We start from the raw sequence: 19,546 nt of genomic DNA, 5'->3' as shown, positions 1-19,546 counted from the left end.
CACGCGCGACGAAGCTGAGTTGAGTTGCGCGGTAGCATGATGCAGCAGCTTAATCTCCTCTCCGCGCTCGATCCGTGGTTTTTGCCGTTATTTGGCGAAGAGCCGGTGCTCCCGCACTTGCCAGTGCTCGCAGAGCCGCACCCTGGCCCGTTTACCCCACTCGCCCGCACCGCTGTTGATGAGCGGCACCCGACAAGCACCATCGAACAGCCGTCAGCTTCGGGACCGCACCACGACGGTCGGCACGGCTGGACGCCGTAGCACCGCCAGGGTGGTCGCAACAGCCCACACGGGCACGGGAGCCTATAGAGCAGCCGTGATCGGCGGCTCAGAGCGGCATTCAGCACATTTGGGCGGCATTCAAGCGAGAACAAAGCGAGGTAGCGATTGAATTCAGAGTGTCCCGGTGATGACAGCTCGCACTGCCACTGTGCCCTCGCCCACTCCGTCGAATTCGACGATAGGTCGGCCGAAAAACAGAGAGCGAAGCCCTCGCGGAGTCGAATGCAAAGCAAGCTCGACACGCGGAAGTTCCGAAGCAAGTACTTTGCGACTGAGTGCATTCGCCTGCAGTGACGGACGCAGATGCCTTTTGTTTGAGCAGCGGACGGCGCAGAGGCCGCGCCGATGGGCTCGATGCAAGCGGGATCGAGGAGGAAGCGAAGACGCGGGGTACGCTGCTGCGGAGGCGAGCGAGACTGGAGGAGCACGGACGGAGAGAGGAGCGGGAGGCGAGACAGAGAAGAGCAGCAGTCGCTAGCAGATGCAAAGACGCGCACGAGTGCTGGCGAGAGAGCGGTGTGACGGGCGCGTTGTTGGTGCTCGATCGCGCGCGAGCGCAAAGACGCTGCGACGGGGCGAGGGGCCGCCGCGCACGCGCCCTTGCTGGCTGTTGGTTGCTCGCCTCGCTCGCCTCGCCCGCCTGCGCCTGCCCTCTGCTGCTGCCTGCCTGCGTGCACCAGCCAGACCCAGCACAGCCGCAGCAGCCTCTCGCGGGACTCTCGCGTCGCCCTCCCCGTCGCCTCGTGAGCCTCGCCTCGGGCAGCGCGCCAACACCGACACCCTCGCCTCGTCTCGGCGCCTCTCCGCCCGCCTCGCCACCCGCGCGTGCATCTGTGCGACCCCTGCGTGCACTCCACTGCACTGCAAAGCGCACGTGCAGCCGCGCTCTCCGCCCCTGAGAGTCGCCGTCGGATTCGTCGCCTTCGACCAACCCGGTGCGTTTCTGCACCTCCACTGCGTCTCTGCACCGCTCGTGCGGGTCTGCACGCGATTGCACGCCAAGCACACGGCGTGCAGGCTTGCTTCGCTTCCCCTCGCGCCTGCTCTCGAGCCGTGTGTGGCCGCAGGAGGCGCGCAGCTGGATCGCGGGGTCCAGAACGGGCGCTCAGAGCGTCGGTCACAACCGCACTCGCCGCCGCCTCTGCTGCGCACTGCCAGCGCGGCTTGGAGTGCCAGGAGCACCATCATCGCCTTGTAGACCTGGCCAAGCCTGCAGCACGTCCGCCCCGTACGCGAGGACCGCGCGCTGACCCCCCGGTTCGCGTCCTCCCCGCTTGGCTCGATCCCTCTCGCCCGCATCGCCGTCACGCTGCCTGCAGACTCGCCTCCCAGCACCGTCCCTCGTCCCACGACGAGCCGCTGCAGTCGCCCGCACCGCCGCGATGTACTCGTCGCAGCAGCACAACCCCTCGTCGCCTGACCTCGGCGCACCTTCGTCGTCGCAGCACAACTACTCGCGTCCGGGCGCCTACAACTCGTCCGGAAACCCGTCGCCGAGCGGCTCGAACGACGACCTCGAGCCCTCGTCCGCCGACCCGCTCCACGCCGGGCACCCGCGCGAGTCGTACATGGACTCTGATCTCGAGATGCGCAAGTACCAGGGCCTGTCGGCCTCGGGCGTCGCAGGCTACAACGCCGTCGGCGACGTGTCGGAGCCGGGCTCGCCCGTCAACGAGGGCTCGTACGAACGCAGCCACGAGTCGAGCAGTTCGGGCACCAAGGTCGACCCAGCCTCGATCTCGCGCGCGACCCGTCCCGAGACGATGAGCAGCGAGGGCAGCTACGATGCTACACGCAAGTTCGACAACGTGCGTTCTGCTCCCTATGCTGGAGCGTGCGTGCGACCATCGCTGACCTCGATCGCCCGCAGTCCGAGTCGGGCCACAGCCACGCGCAATACGGCATGTACGGCGGGGGCTACCAAGACCAGGGCGGCATGTACCACCCGGGCTCGCCCAACTCGCACTTTGGCCGCTACCGCGAAGGCTCGTTCGGCCAGCACTCGGGCCTCGAGTCGGGTCGCGCGTCGACCATCGGCACCGACCACATGCCGGCCCACAACATGCCGCAGAACTCGTCGCGCGTTGCACTCAATTCGGACTGGCGCAACTCGTACGACCAGGGCAGCGACATGAGCCGCAACATGACGATCGCCGAGATCGCGCCGGGCAAGGAGGGCTACGGGCGTGCCGACTCGAGCTACGGTGACGAGAAGAAGGATCCGGCGCTCGTTGGCGGCGGCACAGACTCGAAGTACGCGCCGATTCCGCCCGCGAGTCCTGCCATGGGCGGCCCGCCGAAGACCAACAACCGCGAGGCGCCCGCCGTCGTCATCTCGCGCACCAACCGCCTCGACTGGATCGACGGTCTTCGTGGTCTCGCTTCCATCATCATCTTTACGCACCACTTTGCCGATTTGACGTGGTCGCAGTCGCACCCGAACACGCTCTCCGAGGGCTCGCTTCAGGGCTTCCTCCGCAACGGTCAGCTCGCCATCGCCATCTACTTCGTCCTCGGTGGCCGTGTCCTCGCCGCCTCGTTCCTCAAGTCGGCCTTCACGGTGCCCAAGGCGCCGGTCGTCCACGGCGACGACGAGCCCGAGAAGCCCGTCGTGCCGCGCAAGCCGCCCGGCCCGCGCTGGCTCACGCTCTCGTCGTCCCTGTTCCGCCGGTCCATCCGTCTCGCCTTCCCCGCCATCATTGTCGGCTTCATCCAGTGGCGCGTCTGCCGGGACGGCCTGATGACCAAGGCGATGGAGGCCGAGGAGCGCTTCCTCTCCCCGTCGGCCCTGTGGGAGCCGACATGGTGCGCAATCGGCGGCAACTTTGCCGACTTCCTCCAGTTCTGCCTCGACCTCTTCACCAACCCGAATCACCAGTACATGCTCACGACCGGCTCGGCCCTCTGGTCGACGTACGACCAGTTCTGGGGCTCGGTCCTCGTCTACATCGTCGCCGCCACGCTCACGCCGCTCCCCGTCCGCGGCCGCTACTCCTTCTACCTCGCCATCTGCGTCGCGCTGTGGTGGATCAACTCGCCCAACATGCTGTACGTGACTGGCCCTCCTATGAGACGTCCTCATCACGACTAACCTGTTGCTCGCTCACTTGTAGCTACATCATTGGTCTCTGGATTGCCGACTTTTACGCCTCGGGCTTCGTCCGCAAGATCCAGGACCACTGGAAGTGGACGGTCGGCATTGAGGTCTGCACGATGGCTCTCGCGCTCGCCATGATCGTCGGCGGTGAGAAGGTTGCGACGCCTGCGAACGAGGCCATCGGCTCGATCACCGTCTACGACGGCAAGTACTCGTTCAACCCGTCCTACGTGTGGCCGCAGTACATGCTCATGAGCAACTGGTGAGTCCGCTGCGCGCATCGCCCGTCATAGGTGTCTTGCTCACCTCGCGTCTCCCGCAGGATCCCGCCCGTCATGATCCTCATGTGGTGCGAGCTGTCACACGCCATGCAGTGGTTCATCAGCTGGCGCTTCTTCGTCTGGATCGGCAAGGTCTCGTACGGTTTCTACCTCATGCAGTTCCTCACCCTGTACGGCCTCATGCCGCACATCATCCTCCACTTCGCCGATCAGGACCGCTCGTCGTACTGGAACGTGGTCACGCCGACCTACATCCTCTGCCTCATGTTCAACTTCTTCGTCGCCTGGTGCGTCCTCCCACTCGTCTCGCCACGCGCAGGATCTGACTTTCGCGTTTCGCGCAGGGTTTCGTACCACCTCCTTGACCGCGTCGGCCTCAAGCTCGGCAAGTGGATCTGGGACGGCTTCTTCGTCAGCAAGCCCAACACGGCCGGCGCGCTCCCCGTCAAGATGGCGCGCCACGCCTTGTGGTGTGTCACCAAGGGCCCGATCGTCCTCGTCCGCGGCTGGGCCAAGAACGCTTCGAACAAGGGCAAGTCGACGCGCGAAGGCCTGCACACGCTCATGAACTGGCGCACGCCGACGACGCGCCCGCCCGTGCCCGACCCGACCGACCCCGAGGTCCTCGCGCAGCTCCACTCGACGCGCTGGACGTCCGACCTCAGCCACGACCAGGAGGCGATGCGCACGCGCCGCCTCTTGCGGTTGCAGTCGTTCATGTGGATCCCGCACCTCTTCCTCATCCCCGGCATGACGGCGATCTGGGTCGTCTTCCACCCGATGGGTCGCTGGTCGTACGACGCCCTCACCTTCTCGGCCCTGTGGCGCTTCGTCTGGGTCCTCTCGCTCCCCAACTGCTTCTTCGCGTGGCTCGGCTTTATCACGCCCGACATCACGCCGCCGCAGGGGTCGCAGGAGAACAAGCCGCCCGTGCGCGAGTACATCCGCAACTTCTTCATCGTCCTCGTCACCAAGGGCTCGAACGAGGCCTCCGTCCGCCGTGGGTACAACAAGCTCATCCGCCTCGAGAAGTACCACCCGTCCGTCAAGGTCGTCGTCCTCACCGACGAGCCGTACGTCTACCCGGACCTCCAGAACATCGTCTGTCCCAAGTCGTACAAGTCGCCGCTCGGCAAGGCCAAGTACAAGGCGCGCGCGCTCGACTACTTCCGCTACCACGTCTCGCTCGGCGTCTACGACTGGATTCTCCACATGTGCGTTTCACCTCCCTCCTTCGGGTCTCGCTCACACGACTGACCCTCTACTCCTTCACAGGGACGAGGAGTCCGTTACCGACGCTGAATCGCTCCGCAACTGTATCGAGTTCGTCCGCTACACGCCGCACCACTTCGGCCAGGGCATCATTCTGTACAACGGCACCGGCTACTGGGACAACTGGTACTTCACGGTCGCCGACGGCATTCGTGTCGGCGACGACCTGGCGCGTTTCCATCTCCAGAACACGATCATCAAGCGTCCCGTCTTCGGTGTCCACGGATCCTTCCTCCTCACCAACGGCGAGATGGAGAACGAGTGCACGTGGGACTTTGGCTCGCTCGCCGAGGACTTCGAGTTCTCGCAGGACGCCTGGCGCCGCGGCTTCACCTGCGGTCGTATCCACGGCATCGTCCGTGAGCAGTCGCCGACGACTCTTCGCGACTTCCTCAAGCAGCGTCGCCGTTGGTTCATGGTCCGTCCGCCTCCTCCTTACTGTCCCGCTCTCCGTGTACTGACGCACTGCGCGACAACAGGGTATCCGCGATATCAAGGGTCTCTACGGTCTCCCCCACCTCGCCATCAATCTCTGGATCGTCGGTGTCTTCACCCTCGGCGCGACCATCGTCAACCTCCCGCTCGGCTTCATCGAGCACTCGCTCACGCCGCTGTGGATCGCCGTCTGCGCCAACTTCTGCTTCATCACGTTCTTCGTACGTCGTTGGGAGTCACTGAATCGGATTGAGACTCGCGCTGACGCCTACCGCTTCTCCCTCAGACCCTCTACTTGTGGGGCATCTTCTTCCAGGAGCTCGACTTTGGCCAGACGTGGTGGAAAGTTCCCATCCACCTGCTCTGCGCGATCCCGATCCAGCCCTTCGCGTCGGTCGCCGAGGGTCTGTCTGCCATCTGGGCCATGGCGTCCGAGGGTGCGTCCCAGCTCTCCCCTCACCGCGCCCGTGCTCAGACTGACCTGTCTGAGCAACGCAGACTTCGGCAAGTTCGAGGTCATCGTCAAGAAGTAGGCTCGGCCTCGTTTCCCCTTCCTCCACCTCGATACCCCGATCCTTTTCTTTCGCACACGCCCCCAACTTTCAACGGACACTCGCACACTTCCTCTTCATGCTCGTTACGCTCCCTCTCCACACTTGCACTGCCTTCCCTACACCTCCCGCCTCCGGCGCCGCTGCCGCCGCCTCCCGTGGACTTTGCCTCGTTAGATCAACTTTCCCTCGTCCTTCCTTCTCTTGTGCACACATCTCTCCTTCTCTCTGCCTGCGCTTCCGATCGAAATACATGCGAGCATTCTGCCCAGCACGCTGTTGACGTTCGAGACGGCGAGAAGGTCAGCGTCTCTGATCACAACGAAAGTCGGTTCTCCCGCGTCTCCTGTCGCTACGCGCTGACTTCTGCACGTTCGGCGCACGGGGACCGCTGCGGTGTGCGGTACCTGAACAGCTTGCCGAGCCATGCCTCCACTGCCGTCGACGCCGAGTGACGACGCATGCGCCTGTGTGCCCCACTTCTCGCCTCCACCTCCTCCCGGCTTCCCTTGAAGCCGCAGCCTGCGCGTTCTGCTGCTCTTGCTTCCTGCTCTCACACTCCTTGGCTCTTGCAGAGACCGTCTTCAAGTCGCTGGGCCTCCTGTCTCCTGCTCTCGCACTCTCGCCTTCTTCACCACGATGGACACGATCTTTGGCCCTTCGCCCGCGCCCAAGACGGCCCTCGGCCGGCACCGCGTTCTCTCGCCGAGCTGTGGCATGAAGGTGTCGCCGCTGCAGCTTGGAGCCATGTCGCTCGGTCAGGCGTGGACGTCGTTCATGGGAACGATGAGCAAGGAGGAATCGTTCAAGCTCCTGGATGCCTACGTCGACGCTGGAGGATCGATGATCGATACGGCCAATAAGTGTGTTTCTGGCTCTTCCGACACTTCCTGGGGATGTTTGGGGACAGCAGGACAAGAGGCGCAAGAGGCTGACCTTGCCCATTTCCGACTTGCTCATCTGACTTTCGCTCGCAGCTATCAGGTGCGCATGCCAAGCTGCTGCTCGCTTCGGGTCGAACTGAACCTCGAATCGGTACCTGCGTACAGAACGATGAGAGTGAGACGTGGATCGGCGAGTGGATGAAGGAGCGTGGCAACCGCGACCGCGTCGTCATTGCCACAAAGTACACGACGAACTACCGCACGTATGCCCTTGGCAAGAACGAGGCGATCCAGTACGGCGGTAACAACAGGCGCAGCATGCATCTCAGCGTGCGCGACTCGCTCAAGAAGCTCCAGACCGAGTGGATCGACATTCTCTACATGCACTGGCTCTCGCACGACGCGTCGATCAAGGAGGTCATGGATGCGCTCCACATCCTCGTCGAGCAGGGCAAGGTCCTCTACCTTGGCGTCAGCGGTGCGTTCCCTCCCTCTTCGCGCCCTCTACCTCAGCTCATGAGGTCTCAAATCTATAGACACGCCCGCCTGGTGGGTTGCTGCCGCCAACCAGTACGCCATCGACCACGGGAAGACGCCGTTCGTCATCTACCAGGGCCGCTGGAACGTCATGCTTCGCGACCTCGAGCGTGACATGTGCGTCCCTCGTCTGCGTGAGGTGTGCAGGGACTGACTTGGCGTCCGCGCAGCATCCCCATGTGCCGGCAGTTCGGCATGGCCATCGCGCCGTGGGACGCGATCGGCAGCGGCAAGCTCTGCACGCAGAAGCAGCTCGACGAGCGCAAGGCCAAGGGCGAGAAGTTCCGCGGCGGCGCCGACGACCGCACCGAGCTTGAGATCAAGTACTCGGAGGTGCTGGCCAAGATTGCGAAGGAGCACGGGATCGAGTCGGTCACTGCCGTGGCACTCGCCTGTGCGGCCTTTTCACTACACTTCAGCATGTCTGGAGCTCACACCATCAAGCGCAGACCTCATGGCCAAGACGCCGTACGTCTTCCCGATCGTCGGCGGTCGCAAGGTCGAGGTGAGGCTTGACCTTCTCATCTTCGCGTGGAATCCTACTCACCCCCCGAGGTGTCGCACAGCACCTTCACGACAACATCCAGTCACTCGAGATCAAGCTCACGGCCGAGCAGATTGCCGAGATTGACGGCACGCAGGAGTTCGAGTTTGGCTTCCCGCACAACTTCTGCGGCACCGACCCGTCCCTCATTCCGACCGAGGGTCGCCCGCAGAACATCCTCATCAAGGCCTCCGGCACGCTCGACTTCCTCCCCGGTCCAAAGCCGTTCGGTCTCGCGTAGGCCCCTCTTTGTAGCCAGACACGCCGCGAAAGTGCAGCCCTTCAGTGCCTCCCCTCGGCGTTGCAGAGCGATTCCTATGCATAGTAGTCGAGGAAGAGGAGGGTGAAAGACGAGCCAAAGAGGAAGATGAGGAGCCACATGCGGCTGTCGCGGCTGCGCTCGCCGGCCTTCTTGAGCTGCTTGTTGCCGCGGTCGACCTCGCCCGAGACGGTGATGGCGTCTTCCCACAGCTTGTCCGTGAGCTCGGCCTGCTGCGTCAGGTGCGTCGCGAGCTGCGTCTGGAGCGACGCGATCTCGAGCAGCGACGACTCGGCCGTCTTGAGCGCCTCGAGGTCCGACTGGGTCGCCTTGAGGAGCGCCGACTCCTCGGCCTCGAACTGCTGCACCTGCTCGGCCGTGAGCTCGTTGCCGAGCGGGTTGTCGTCTTCGTCGTCGCCCTCGGCCGCTGCAAGCGGTGCCGGGCGGTAGATGGACGGGACCTGCCCGACCTCGTGCGCCCCGGCGCCGGCCTCCCTCGCCTTGCCCTTGCGGTCCTCGGTCGCCTTGCGCGCCATCTGCCGCCCGAGCTCGTCCATTCCGAGCGCGCCCCCGCCGCCCATCCCGCCGAGGCTCTGCGTCTTTTCGAGCTGCCGCTGCACGCGCGCTTCCTGCTGGTCGCGCTGCCGCTGCGAGACGCTCGCGAGGAGCGCGTTCAGGTAGAAGGTGGCGAGCGCGCGGTGCTCGGACAGCGCTTGCGACGCGGGCGAGACGGAAGGGCCCGAGGCGGCGAGACCTAGGAAGCGAGAGAGGCCAGCATTTGGGTTTTCGCGCTTCTCGGCGTCGAGGCGGGCTGCGGGCCGCGAAGGTCAGAATGCGCCAGATGCGCAGAGGGCAATTAGCGCGCACCTTTCTCGAGCGCCTCGAGTTCGCGCACGCGGTCGACGCTCTTTCGGATGGCGACCTTGACGGCAAAGTCGATTTCGTCGCGCTCGCGGTCCGAGAGCCAGCGCACGCCCTCCCACGCCTGGAGGCCCTTGGAGAGGTCGAGCTGCCTTGGCGGGGGCTGGTCGCGGTGTGCGAGGAGGGGGTTGCCCGTCGACGACGAAGCGCCGAGGTCGAGGTAGGCGCGGCGGATCGAGTGGAGGAAGCTCGCAAACGAGCGCACGTTGGCCGCCTGCGCTTGCAAGAGTCAGTGCAGCTCTGGCCAAGCAGCGTTCCCGTCGACGCACGACCTGCTCTGCCTGGCGCGTCCAGGCATCGTCTGCGCCGTCGGGCCCCCTCCGCGCGGCGCCAAACTTGACGCGCTGGCGCTTGGCGGGCGGGTAGGCCTGCTCCTTGGCCTTGACTGTCTCCTTGAACTCTGCTGTGCGGTCTGTGCCGGGCATTGCGGGCGGGCGTCGCGAGAGGAAACCGGCGCGAGGCGAGGTGGGGAGAGCGAGCGGCCGAGGCTCTCGTCTCGCGCTCACGCGGCGCAGCAATCGAGAGAAGAGCGAGCGAGGATGGACGAGGTCAGGCTGCCTACGCCCCCGCCCGTCGTGCACGCCCCGCTCCTGCACCTGCCCCGCCCCGAGGCCATCCGCAAGATTGCGACGGTCGAGTATCCCGCGCCCGTCCGCTCGCTCGACGCCGCCGTGCGCTCGCTGGGCGGGCTGGCACGCGTCTCGCGCGCACTCGAGAGCGACCCGCCCGCCGCGCACCCCGTCGAGCTCGACCTCGACCCGGGCAACCGCACCGCGCATGCCATCCCCTCGCACGTCGAGCAGACGCGCAACGTCGTCTGCAGGGTCGTCAAGCGCAGGCGCAAGCTCCCCAAGCGCGACGAGCACGGCAACATCCTCGAGGACGGCGTCTACTCGATCGAGCCCGTCGGACTCGAGCACCGCCTCGTTCGCTTCCGCGGTGCGCACCGCTCGCTCTCGCACGCGTTTCCAGGCACGCTGACCCGCTCGTGGCAGCCATGGCCGATTACCAGTACACCCCGAAACGTCGCGAACCGCAGGACCCGACCCTCGACCTCGCAGACTCGCTCTCGAGCATGAAGGGTGCGTCTCCGTCGCTTATTGTCGCAGTCTACATCAACTCACGCATTCACCCTCTCGCCCAGTGGAAGGCATTCGTGACTTTGTCTTTCCGAAGCCGAACGAGGACTTTGACGAGCCGGCGTTCCTTCCGCCGCCCGCCTTCAGCCGACACACTCTCCCGCAGATCTTCGAGTGCGTCTCGGACTCCCACTCTTTCCACTGCGCAGCTTCCTGACGATGGTGCTTGCTACAGCCTCAAGCCCGCCAGCGGCTCGGTCCGCGCAATGGGCGAAGCGGGCACGGAGCGTCTCATCACGTTGGGACGGCACAAGTCGCGCCCGATGCAGTCGATCCTCTTTGTCCAGCCCGACGTCCCCACCAAGCCCGAGGAATCGCTTCTGAAGGAGCTCGGGCGCACGACTCACTCGGCGCTCGAGCAACGTATGCTCGAGCTGCTCGAAGGGAGGCCGGTGTGGACGAGGAGCGCCCTCCTCAACCAGCTCTCGCCCGAGCAGAACAAATTCAGCAGGGCGTACGTGACAGCTCATCCTCTATCGCACAGTCTGTGTGGACACTGACCAGCGCGATCGCTCATAGGGACAAGAGCTGCTGGCCCATGGTCGCCTACACGTTCTCAGACGGCCCGTTCAAGGACCTCATCGTTCGCTTCGGGTACGACCCCCGGAAGGAACGCGAAGCTCGCTTGTGCGTTGTCTCTTTTGCCCATTTGGGCGCGTCGAGTCTTGACCGCTCTCGCCGGCGCAGCTACCAGCACATCATCCTTCGCAACGTCGCGAATGTGCGTCAGCGCGCGCAGCCCAACACGAGGAGCACGGCGCAGGCGAATGCGGCGAGGTTGAGGGTCAATCGCGACACGCCGACTGCCGATGACTCGCCAGCTGTGACAGGGTGCGTCGTCGTCGGCAGCAGACAACTGCGCCTCCGTCAGGCTAACAAATACTCGACCGCAGCGACGCCAACCAGTCTCACATCTTTGACGGCGAGCACATCAGCGGCAAGGTGGCGCACTACCAGCTGTGCGACATCAGCGACCCGCTCATCGCGCGCCTGATCCGTTCGGAAGAAGGCATCCTCTCGGAATGCTCGAGCGACGCAAGCGAAGGCTGGTGGGCTCGTGACTACCTCGATCAGATCCGCCAGGTCATCCGCCGCAAGTGGAACGCGCTCTACAACAGCGGCGTCGGCGTCGACGACGACGACTGCGACGACTTGCTCCGCCTCCCGCTCAGCCGCGAGAGCCGCGCCGCCCAGTCGGGCAGGAGGTACCCCGTCTCTGCGGCTGCTGCGGAGGCGAACCCGGCGGGCGGCGGCGCGAAGGGCAAAGGGCGCGCGAGGAGCGGCAGCGCGGCGTCGAGCCAGGCGTCTGGATCGGGCGCGAGCGGGTCGGGCCGCGAGGACCAGCAGGAGGACGGCGAAGACGACGGCGAGCGCGAGGGAGACGCGATGGACGAAGATGGCGCGAGCGGGAGCGGGAGCGAGAGCGGTTCGGGCGCGGCGTCGAGCGCGGGCAAGAAGAAGGGCGCCCGGCGCGCCTCGACCGCTGCGTCGGCTTCGGCTTCGGCCTCTGCTTCGGCGACGCCCAAGCCGCGCGCGAGGAGGGGAGCCAAGCCGACGGCGCCGTGGGACCAGCCGAAGAAGAAGCGCCCCAAGGCCAAGGTGGCAGACTCGGATGCTGACCTCGTGTGTCCCTCCCAAGCCTGCTTCCTTCCTCTTGTTCTCCAGTGCTGACGCGTGCTTCTCTTCGTGATCGCAGCAAGCCCGCGTCAACAGCCTTTCGCAGCAGGCGCGTCGCAAAAGCGCACGCTTTGCAGTCGAGGCGACGCCCGGCGGGGAAGACGATCGCGGCGTTGGCGGGTCGGGACTGTGAGGGAGGTGGACGTGACTGCTTTGTTGACGTGCTCTTTGCTCGCTTACTTGCAAGGTCAGCTGCTGGTCGCTGCCTGTATTGCCCAAAGAGAAGAACGACTCGGAAAGTACAGAGCAAAAGTGTCCACGATGCCGCCTTCTCAATCGCCCGCTGCAAGACTCAATCTATCCGCTTGTCCCGCTGCGGCACCTCGGGCGAGTCTGCGCCCCGCTCCTCCAGCTCCAGGTCGAGTCCCCACGCCTCCGAGTCTCGCCTGCCCGCACCACCTCCGCCGCCGGTGCCGCACTGCGGCGTCTCGCCAAATTGCGCGTCCCACCCGTCGTTCTCGTCGTCACCATCCTCGACGCCCACCTGCTTTCGCAGCGTGTCAGCCTCGCCTTCGCCGTCCCGCAGCTCGAGCAAGTTGCCCTCCCCCTCCGCCTTCTTGACCCCTCGCACTGCCGCCGAGACCGGCGTCTGCGCGCCTGACGACGGGGCAGCAGAGTCGGACGCGAGGAGCTCGTCGACGTCGTCGAGCAGGCCCGCTTCGAGCTCCTCCTGCTCCTCTTCCTCGTTCGCCTCGTCGACGTAGCGCATCGTGAGCTGCGAAACAAGCCTTTTCAGCAGATGAACCGCGGGGTTCAGCGGTGAGGAAGAGGCGCACCTTGTAGAGGTACCACGATGTGGCCATCCCGAGCAGCGTGCCGATCACCATGAAGGCGATATTGACGGCCTTGGCGACTCCGTCCATCTTCGCGCGGGAGCCTGGATCCGACATAAGGTATGTGCGATGGCCGATGAAGACGTGGCTACGAGTTGGAGCGGGATTAGCATGTCGAGGGCTTGAGAAGGCCGCTCGGGGAAGGCAGAGGAGGGCGGCTCACAGGAGCAGCTTTGGCGTGATGGCGCTGTGTAGAGAGGAAGGTCAATGCGAAAGTCTCGAGCGCAAGGACAGTTGGCATCGAGTCGAACGACGAAGAGGAAAGACGCACAGCGTCGCGAGCAGGAACTGCCATAGCGTGACCGTCTCGATCGAAGCGAAGAAGGCATTGCTGTACGGGTAGGGGAAGGGGCACAGCCGGAGGAGCATCATGAGCGGCAAGCCTGCGGGGCGAGCGTGAGTTGCGGGCGCGAGTGAAGGGTTGTGATGACAGAGCAAGACGGACCCTTGGCCCGGACCGCCTTCGACAGCGCCTTGTGCGTGTTCATACGCTGGACGAAGGGCGCGTAGAAGTGCAGGAAGTGCCGGACGACACTGTGAGAGGGTCTAGCAGTCAGGATCGACCGTGAGTTGGTGGAGAGCGAAAAGTCGCACATGAAGGAGAATGCCCCGCCCGCAAGGCACGACAGCGCCGAGATCAGGAAGCCGGGCCAGACGCCGTACGCGAACCCGACGAGAGTCTGCGCCGTGCCGTATCCGAGAAGGGGTGGAACGGAAGTCACGATGATGATGCCGAAAAGCATCAGCCAACCATAGGGTGAGGCGGCGATGTAGTCGGCCCATAGTGCGAACTCTGAGGTTGGTGCGAGGCAGATTACGGGCGTAGCGCGAGTCCGGATGAAGCAGAACGTGAAGGTTGAGGCGAGAGCCGAGGGCGAATGAAACGGCGTCAGCCCCTGAAAAGCGTTGCGATTAGCAATACCACGTCGACGCACGCTCCATGATGGTGTCGATGCCGATGTAGAACATGGCTGCGGTCATGGCAACGTTGAGGCCGACGACGCCCCAAACGGCGGCCTTGCCGTAAGAGCTCAAGGCCCTGTACCGCTCGAGCGCCTGGTGCGTGTAGTCCGCAACAAGCGCAGAGACCTGGCGCACTCGCTGCATTGCGGCTGGAGCGACGGGAGGTGAGGTGGCCGGCGTGATTGAGGCGGTGCTGCGACCTTGACGAGGAGCAAGGGGGCGCTCTGGATGTGGTAGACCCCGCCAGCGGGTGTCTAGCGTCAGTGCCACGCTTCTGACGGTCCCTCAGGCTCGTCCAGCGGGAGGGAGAGGCTGGACAGCGCACCTCGGCACTCGAGTGGAGCTGAACGAGCGAGGTCGTGCGGCGGCAGGCTCAGCGGGACCGCGACGAGTCAAAGCACCGCACTATGCAGCGTAGTCTGTTGTTCAAGCTCTTCGCCTGGCTCGCACGAGTCGAGGAAGGCGGGCAAGCGGTGTGGTCGCCTCGAGAGGAGCCAGCGACAGCAAGAGTCGCTCCACACCGCCTCAACTGCGCGACCGGCAGAGCAGAGCACAGCCTAGCAGCGCGCAACACAGCCGGGTACACGCCCTCAGCCCGCTCCAACTCGCTGCAGCGCTCGCGGCCTCGTCCTCGACGCGCTCCTCCGCCGGGCCACCCGCAGCCGCCCTCTCCCCGCCCCGCACAGCGCAGACGAGAGCGCGAGAGGATGACGACGCCGTACTTGGGCGTCACCCCGCCCATCTCGGAGGCGCCCCCGACCCAGCGCGACCTCGCCGTCTCCGAGACGCTCATCCAGGAGCTCAAGAGCCGCAACATCTACGAGGCGCCCGCAGAGGGCCGCAACCGGTGCGTGGCCGCTTCAAGCAACCCTAGCCTACCCACTGCGGCACCCAAGAACCGTGGCACGCGACTGACGCCCCGTCCTCCTCGTCCCGCTCGCAGCGAGATGGTGCTCGGGAGGCTCAGCTCGCTTGTCAAGGAGTTCGTGTACCGCTCGTCACTCGCACACGGCTACTCTGAGGCAAAGGCGCGCGAGGCGTGCGTCCTCTTTCGCCTGTCCGCACAGCCGTCTCCCCCTGCTCACTCTCCTTGTGCTCGCTCCAGAGGCGGCAAGATCTTCACGTTCGGCTCGTACCGCCTCGGCGTGCACGGCCCTGGATCCGACATTGACACGCTGTTGGTCGTACCGCGGCATGTTGAGCGCGAGGAGTTCTTTACCCTCTTCGAGGCGATGCTCAAGGAGACGGAGGGTGTCATCGAGGTCACCGTGCGTATTCTACTTCATTTGGCCTCGAACCGAGCTGACGAGCTGCCTCGCAGTCGGTGCCCGAGGCATACGTACCCATCATCAAGTGCACCTTCGCCGGCATCGACCTCGATCTCCTTTTCGCGCGCCTCGCCCTCCCTACCATTCCCGATGAGCTCGAGCTGAAGGACGACAATCTCCTCCGCAACCTGGACGAGCGCTGCGTGCGCAGCTTGGGCGGTTCGCGAGTGACGGATGAGATGCTGCGGTTGGTGCCGGACGTGCCAGTCTTCCGAGAGGCACTGCGGACGATCAAGCTGTGGGCGCAGCGTGAGATCCTCTCTTCCTCTCAAACGTGGTCTGCTCATTCTGACATGTGAAGCACGCAGAACGAGCGGTGTACGGCAACGTGATGGGTTTCTGCGGAGGTGTCGCATGGGCCATGCTCGTCGCACGGATATGCCAGCTCTACCCGCGAGGCTGCGTCGGCAGCATCATTTCCCGGTACGCACCCGTTCGTGCTGTTCCAGATACCCTTGCTCATGCGCGCCTCCTGCAGCTTCTTCATCATCATGCATCAGTGGCAGTGGCCTGCACCCGTCTTGCTCAAGCCCATCGAGGAGGGTCCGCTGCAGGTCCGCGTGTGGAACCCCAAGGTGCGTCGTACCTGTGTGCAAGCTCGCCTCTCGAGACTCACGCGTTGTCACAGCTCTACCCGCAAGACCGCTCGCACCGAATGCCCATCATCACGCCCGCATACCCCTCTATGTGCTCCACCCACAATGTCACCCTCAGCACGCAGCAGATTATGACCGCCGAGTTCAAGCGAGGTGAGTAGACTCGCCGTCGCCTTGTCACTTTGATCCGCTCACACCTCGCTCGCGCAGCCGCCGAGATTGTCGACCGCGTGTTCGTCGGGACGGCGCAATGGAGCGAGCTCTTCCAGCCGCACGACTTCTTCAGCAAGTACCGGTACTACCTGCAGATCACGGCGTCGTCCGCGAGCGCCGACGTGCAGCTCAAGTGGTCGGGCACGGTCGAGTCGCGCATCCGCCAGCTCGTCATGAAGCTCGAGTACGTCGACTCGCTCGTGCTCGCGCACCCGTACGTCAAGAGCTTCGACCGCGTCAGCCACTGCCTCGACGAGGCCGAGCAGCGCGCAGTCTCGATCGGCGAGGTCCCGCCGGCCGTCGAGGGCCGCACCGAGAAGGACCTCGTGGCGGGGCAGGGCGGGACGGTCCACACGACGACGTTCTACATCGGGCTGCAGATCGAGCGGAAACCTGGTGCGTTCTTCATCGAACTCTTGGCTCTGTTGTCAGGCGTTTGTGGCTGAACGCGTGTGCTCGACGAGCAGCGGGCGCGCAAGGGCCGAGGAAACTCGACATCTCGTACCCGACGAATGAGTTCACTAAGCTTGTCAAGATGTGGGACAACTACGATGCCGATACCATGGGCGTTATCGTGCGGTACATCAAGAGGTGGGCCGTCGGATCTTCTGCTTGCTCTCTTGCATGCATCTGGTACTGGTGGGGTCAAGCTGATTGAACCGTCCGTCTTGCCTTGCAGCTCGGCACTACCAGCTTACGTGCACGCAGGGCGGGAACCGGAGCCGCCAAAGACGGGGGGCGTCAAGAGAGCCAAGACCAAGGTGCGTCTGCGCTCGATGACCCGCCGGTCCTGTGAGCTCTCGGAAGCATATTGACGCCCGTCGCCCTCGATACGCCAATCTAGTCGAAGGCAAATGGCGCCGCCTCGACCGCAGCTCCCGCTGCGACTACTTCGACCGCCGACGACAGCGACGCCGAGCGCCTCAACAAGAAGCACCGAGCGTCCTCCTTTGTTCCCGAAAGCGCGACGCCCAATCCTGCTGGCTTGCCGCCCGTCTCTGCCGAACCGACTCCTCTCGCTACGCCTTCGGAGAAGACGCGCGAGGCGGCCGAGATGGCGGTCGGCGCAACACCGACGATGGAGACGGACAGCCCGCTCGTGGCTGCATCGACGGGGGCAGGAGGAGCAGGAGCCGCAGCACCGCCGCAACCGGCCGTGTCGATCCCCGGACTGAGCTCGAGCTTGCCCGCGGCTGAGCTGAACGGCCTCGCTTCGGCCGTGACGAACGGCGGCGAGGCGAACGAGACGGCCGTCATGTCGGGTGAGCAGCCGACCGAGACAGCCAACAGCATGACGACGGTGCAGGCATGAGGTCTGGGTTTGCAGTCTTTCGTTTCCCTCTCTTCTCTTCTTCGGGCGATTCCATCCTCTTTCGGCTTCTCTGCCCTTCTCTCGCCTTCTTCTTCTCATCAATCTGCCACCATACGCACATCACATCGCACACAAGATTCCGACCCACTCTTCTTCCGCCCTGTACCTCCTGTCATCCCTCGGCGATGGCGGTCCGTCGCAGCCGTCGCCCTGTAGTCCCACCTCGATACTCCCGCCTTTGCATCTCACTGCCAATGGAGAAACCACGCTTGTACACGAATCGCTGTTGTCGGGTTGCCGCGTTGAGGAGGGAGCGCGTCTGTCTCGTCTCTTGACCTTCTCACATACATCGACACACGATGCCGTCGTCTCGCAGGGCCGCGCAGGCTGCCACGGCGATCAACAAGAAGCTCCACGAGAAGCCTGCGCCCAAGCCCCGGCCCAAGAAGGACGACAACAAGGAGAAGAAGGCGCCGCGACCCCCGCCCGTCCACCCGCCCTACATCGAGATGTCCGCTCGCTCTGCTGGCTCGTTTGGGCGCTAGGACTGGTGCTGACTCGTCTTTCTGTCTGCTTGTGCTTCTACCTCGGTTCCTGCGTCGTTGTCGGGTCGCTCGCCCTCCGTTTGTTTTCGTGCCCCACCGCCTCGGAATCGCCAGGATCACCGTCAGTCTCGCCTCTTCCGCGTCCCTGACGTGTTCTGCCCGCCGCTGACTCGCTTCTACGCCCTCTCCTGCCCCTCCTGTGGCCTCCCTCCGCCGTGCCACCGCCATGCGGGCTTGTTTGCGCTCATTCCCCTCCCGCCTCCCCCACCCGCGCCCTTTCTTCGCGCTTTGCAGGAGGCCATCAAAGCCGAGGGCGACACGCGCACGGGAGCTTCGAGGCCTGTTATCAAGAAGTACGTTGCAGCATTTTCGGGCGCAAGGCACGTGAGAACGCGTCGGCGAGGCGGTCGGAACGTCGCGAGGGTCGAGGCCGCGTCACGAGGGCCTGCCCTCGTCGCGCCGGGCGCGCCCAAGTCGGCCATCCCGCCCGTCAACAGACAACTGGAAGGCTGCTGGAGCTGCAGCGACGACGCAAAAGACGCACACTGACGCCCGAATGCCTTCTCCTTCGCCTCGCCCCTCCCTCCGATTCCCTCGTTTCGCCGTCTTACCGCGATCATCGATCGCACACCGCCTTGCAGGTATCTCCTCAAGTCGTACAAGGGTCTCAAGGACGGAGCCGCGTTCAACACGAACGTCGCCATGTCGATCCAGCGTGGCTACGACAACGGCGACTTTGACCTCCCGCGCGGGATCGGCGGCAAGGTCAAGATTGGCACGGGCGAGCGCAGCGAGGTACGTACACGCCTAGGTTCCCTCCGCTGATCCTGCCGCAATCAGGAAATAACGCTTCTGCGCGAATATTCGGGCTGCTCACTCGCGGCGCTTGCAGGACGAGTCGTCGCCTGAACCCGAGCCAAAGCCGAGGAAGACGGTTGCTGGAAACAAGAAGGTGATCCCGTCTCGAATGCCCCGAACTGCACGCGCGACTGACTGTCAGTCTCTTCAGCCCGCAACGACCTCGTCCCGCCGCTCCTCTACTGCCGACAAGAAGCCGTCCACGTCTCGGTCAGCCTCTGCGGCGCGCAAGACTACCACCGCAGCGGGCAAGAGTCGGAGCGGCAGTGGCAGCACGAGCCGAAGTCGCTCGAGCGGCGCAGCGGCGAGCAAGTCGGCGAAGGAGAAACAGAGCGCGGGCGGCAAGAAGGGCGCTGCAAAGGTGCGCAGGTCTAGCATGCTCGCTCCAATCCGCAGACGCGATAATGACGGGCTATTCGGATCCTACAGACGAACGCAAAGCGCGGTGTGGGCGCTGCGAGTAAGCCGGAGCCCAAGGTACGTACGGAACAGTTTTGACGGCCCGACTCACTACAATGTACTTTGACCGTGCTGCTGACGCTCCGCTCCCTTCCACAGAAGGAGACCAAGCCTGCCGGTCGCACCGTACGTGGACCTTCCCAAGCTCGCTCCAGCGCATCGCAGCGCTGACACTGAGCTTTGTGAATGCTGGTTCCTGTACAGACCAACGCCGCAAAGCGCGCGGCAGCCAAGACGCAGACCGAACGCAAGCCTGTCGTGCCGAAGAGGGCGGCTTCGAAGCGCGGTGCGGCAGGTGCGTTGCAGGCGGAGCTTGCGATCTCCCTGTCAGAGCGTGACCACCGACCGTTCTTTGCCCCTTCTGCAGATGCGAAGCAGGGAACAGCAACGAGCAAGGTGAGCCTCCATACGAACGTCGATTTGCAATGAATGAAGCTGATGCCTTGTTGCAATTCTGCCTCTGCAGAAGACGACGTCGCGCCGGCCCTCTCGTCAGTGAGACCAGTGGATACTATGCAGAAAGTCGCTGCCCTGTCTGGGCACCATCGTGACTCTCGTCT

The 19,546-nt window shown here is 64.5% G+C and overlaps 7 protein-coding genes across 7 annotated transcripts; 5 read left to right on the top strand and 2 right to left on the bottom strand.

Annotated features, from left to right (window-relative positions):
- Positions 1-1,664: 1,664 nt before the first annotated feature.
- Positions 1,665-5,900, top strand: JCM10292_004422 (uncharacterized protein; the record flags this gene model as incomplete). Its single annotated transcript, XM_076645757.1, has 9 exons — positions 1,665-2,090; positions 2,153-3,330; positions 3,396-3,641; positions 3,702-3,947; positions 4,005-4,874; positions 4,936-5,350; positions 5,412-5,588; positions 5,654-5,804; positions 5,866-5,900. 9 exons carry the CDS (start codon positions 1,665-1,667, stop codon positions 5,898-5,900), a joined length of 3,744 nt encoding a protein of 1,247 aa, XP_076508627.1.
- A 657-nt stretch (positions 5,901-6,557) lies between these two features.
- Positions 6,558-8,124, top strand: JCM10292_004421 (uncharacterized protein; the record flags this gene model as incomplete). Its single annotated transcript, XM_076645756.1, has 7 exons — positions 6,558-6,781; positions 6,896-6,902; positions 6,968-7,280; positions 7,339-7,456; positions 7,510-7,733; positions 7,789-7,844; positions 7,906-8,124. 7 exons carry the CDS (start codon positions 6,558-6,560, stop codon positions 8,122-8,124), a joined length of 1,161 nt encoding a protein of 386 aa, XP_076508626.1.
- Positions 8,125-8,198: 74 nt separating this feature from the next.
- On the bottom strand, positions 8,199-9,488 carry UFE1 (Ufe1p; the record flags this gene model as incomplete). Its single annotated transcript, XM_076645755.1, has 3 exons — positions 8,199-8,953; positions 9,010-9,277; positions 9,333-9,488. 3 exons carry the CDS (start codon positions 9,486-9,488, stop codon positions 8,199-8,201), a joined length of 1,179 nt encoding a protein of 392 aa, XP_076508625.1.
- A 114-nt stretch (positions 9,489-9,602) lies between these two features.
- JCM10292_004419 (TFIIIC subunit 5 family protein) lies at positions 9,603-12,012 on the top strand (the record flags this gene model as incomplete). Its single annotated transcript, XM_076645754.1, has 8 exons — positions 9,603-10,002; positions 10,059-10,145; positions 10,208-10,316; positions 10,378-10,656; positions 10,722-10,829; positions 10,890-11,033; positions 11,096-11,825; positions 11,899-12,012. 8 exons carry the CDS (start codon positions 9,603-9,605, stop codon positions 12,010-12,012), a joined length of 1,971 nt encoding a protein of 656 aa, XP_076508624.1.
- A 159-nt stretch (positions 12,013-12,171) lies between these two features.
- JCM10292_004418 (TVP38/TMEM64 family protein) lies at positions 12,172-13,819 on the bottom strand (the record flags this gene model as incomplete). The annotated part of the gene is made up of 7 exons (XM_076645753.1): positions 12,172-12,594; positions 12,656-12,800; positions 12,876-12,899; positions 12,984-13,095; positions 13,158-13,246; positions 13,307-13,505; positions 13,648-13,819. 7 exons carry the CDS (start codon positions 13,817-13,819, stop codon positions 12,172-12,174), a joined length of 1,164 nt encoding a protein of 387 aa, XP_076508623.1.
- A 563-nt stretch (positions 13,820-14,382) lies between these two features.
- PAP1 (polynucleotide adenylyltransferase PAP1) lies at positions 14,383-17,124 on the top strand (the record flags this gene model as incomplete). Its single annotated transcript, XM_076645752.1, has 11 exons — positions 14,383-14,522; positions 14,619-14,714; positions 14,781-14,943; positions 14,997-15,252; positions 15,312-15,426; positions 15,482-15,578; positions 15,632-15,752; positions 15,810-16,208; positions 16,280-16,403; positions 16,492-16,573; positions 16,657-17,124. The coding sequence occupies 11 exons, from the start codon at positions 14,383-14,385 to the stop codon at positions 17,122-17,124; spliced, it is 2,061 nt and encodes a 686-aa protein (XP_076508622.1).
- Positions 17,125-17,483: 359 nt separating this feature from the next.
- On the top strand, positions 17,484-19,415 carry HHO1 (histone H1; the record flags this gene model as incomplete). The annotated part of the gene is made up of 10 exons (XM_076645751.1): positions 17,484-17,635; positions 17,784-17,790; positions 17,964-18,022; positions 18,311-18,464; positions 18,562-18,621; positions 18,679-18,888; positions 18,957-19,004; positions 19,086-19,112; positions 19,191-19,281; positions 19,354-19,415. 10 exons carry the CDS (start codon positions 17,484-17,486, stop codon positions 19,413-19,415), a joined length of 870 nt encoding a protein of 289 aa, XP_076508621.1.
- Between the last annotated feature and the right edge of the window lie 131 nt (positions 19,416-19,546).

The sequence above is a fragment of the Rhodotorula paludigena genome (genome assembly GCF_050403205.1).
Source record: "Rhodotorula paludigena JCM10292 DNA, Rt_paludigena_JCM10292v1_ctg2, whole genome shotgun sequence".
Lineage (NCBI taxonomy): Eukaryota > Fungi > Basidiomycota > Microbotryomycetes > Sporidiobolales > Sporidiobolaceae > Rhodotorula > Rhodotorula paludigena.
This window is presented reverse-complemented; position numbering and strand designations above follow the sequence as displayed.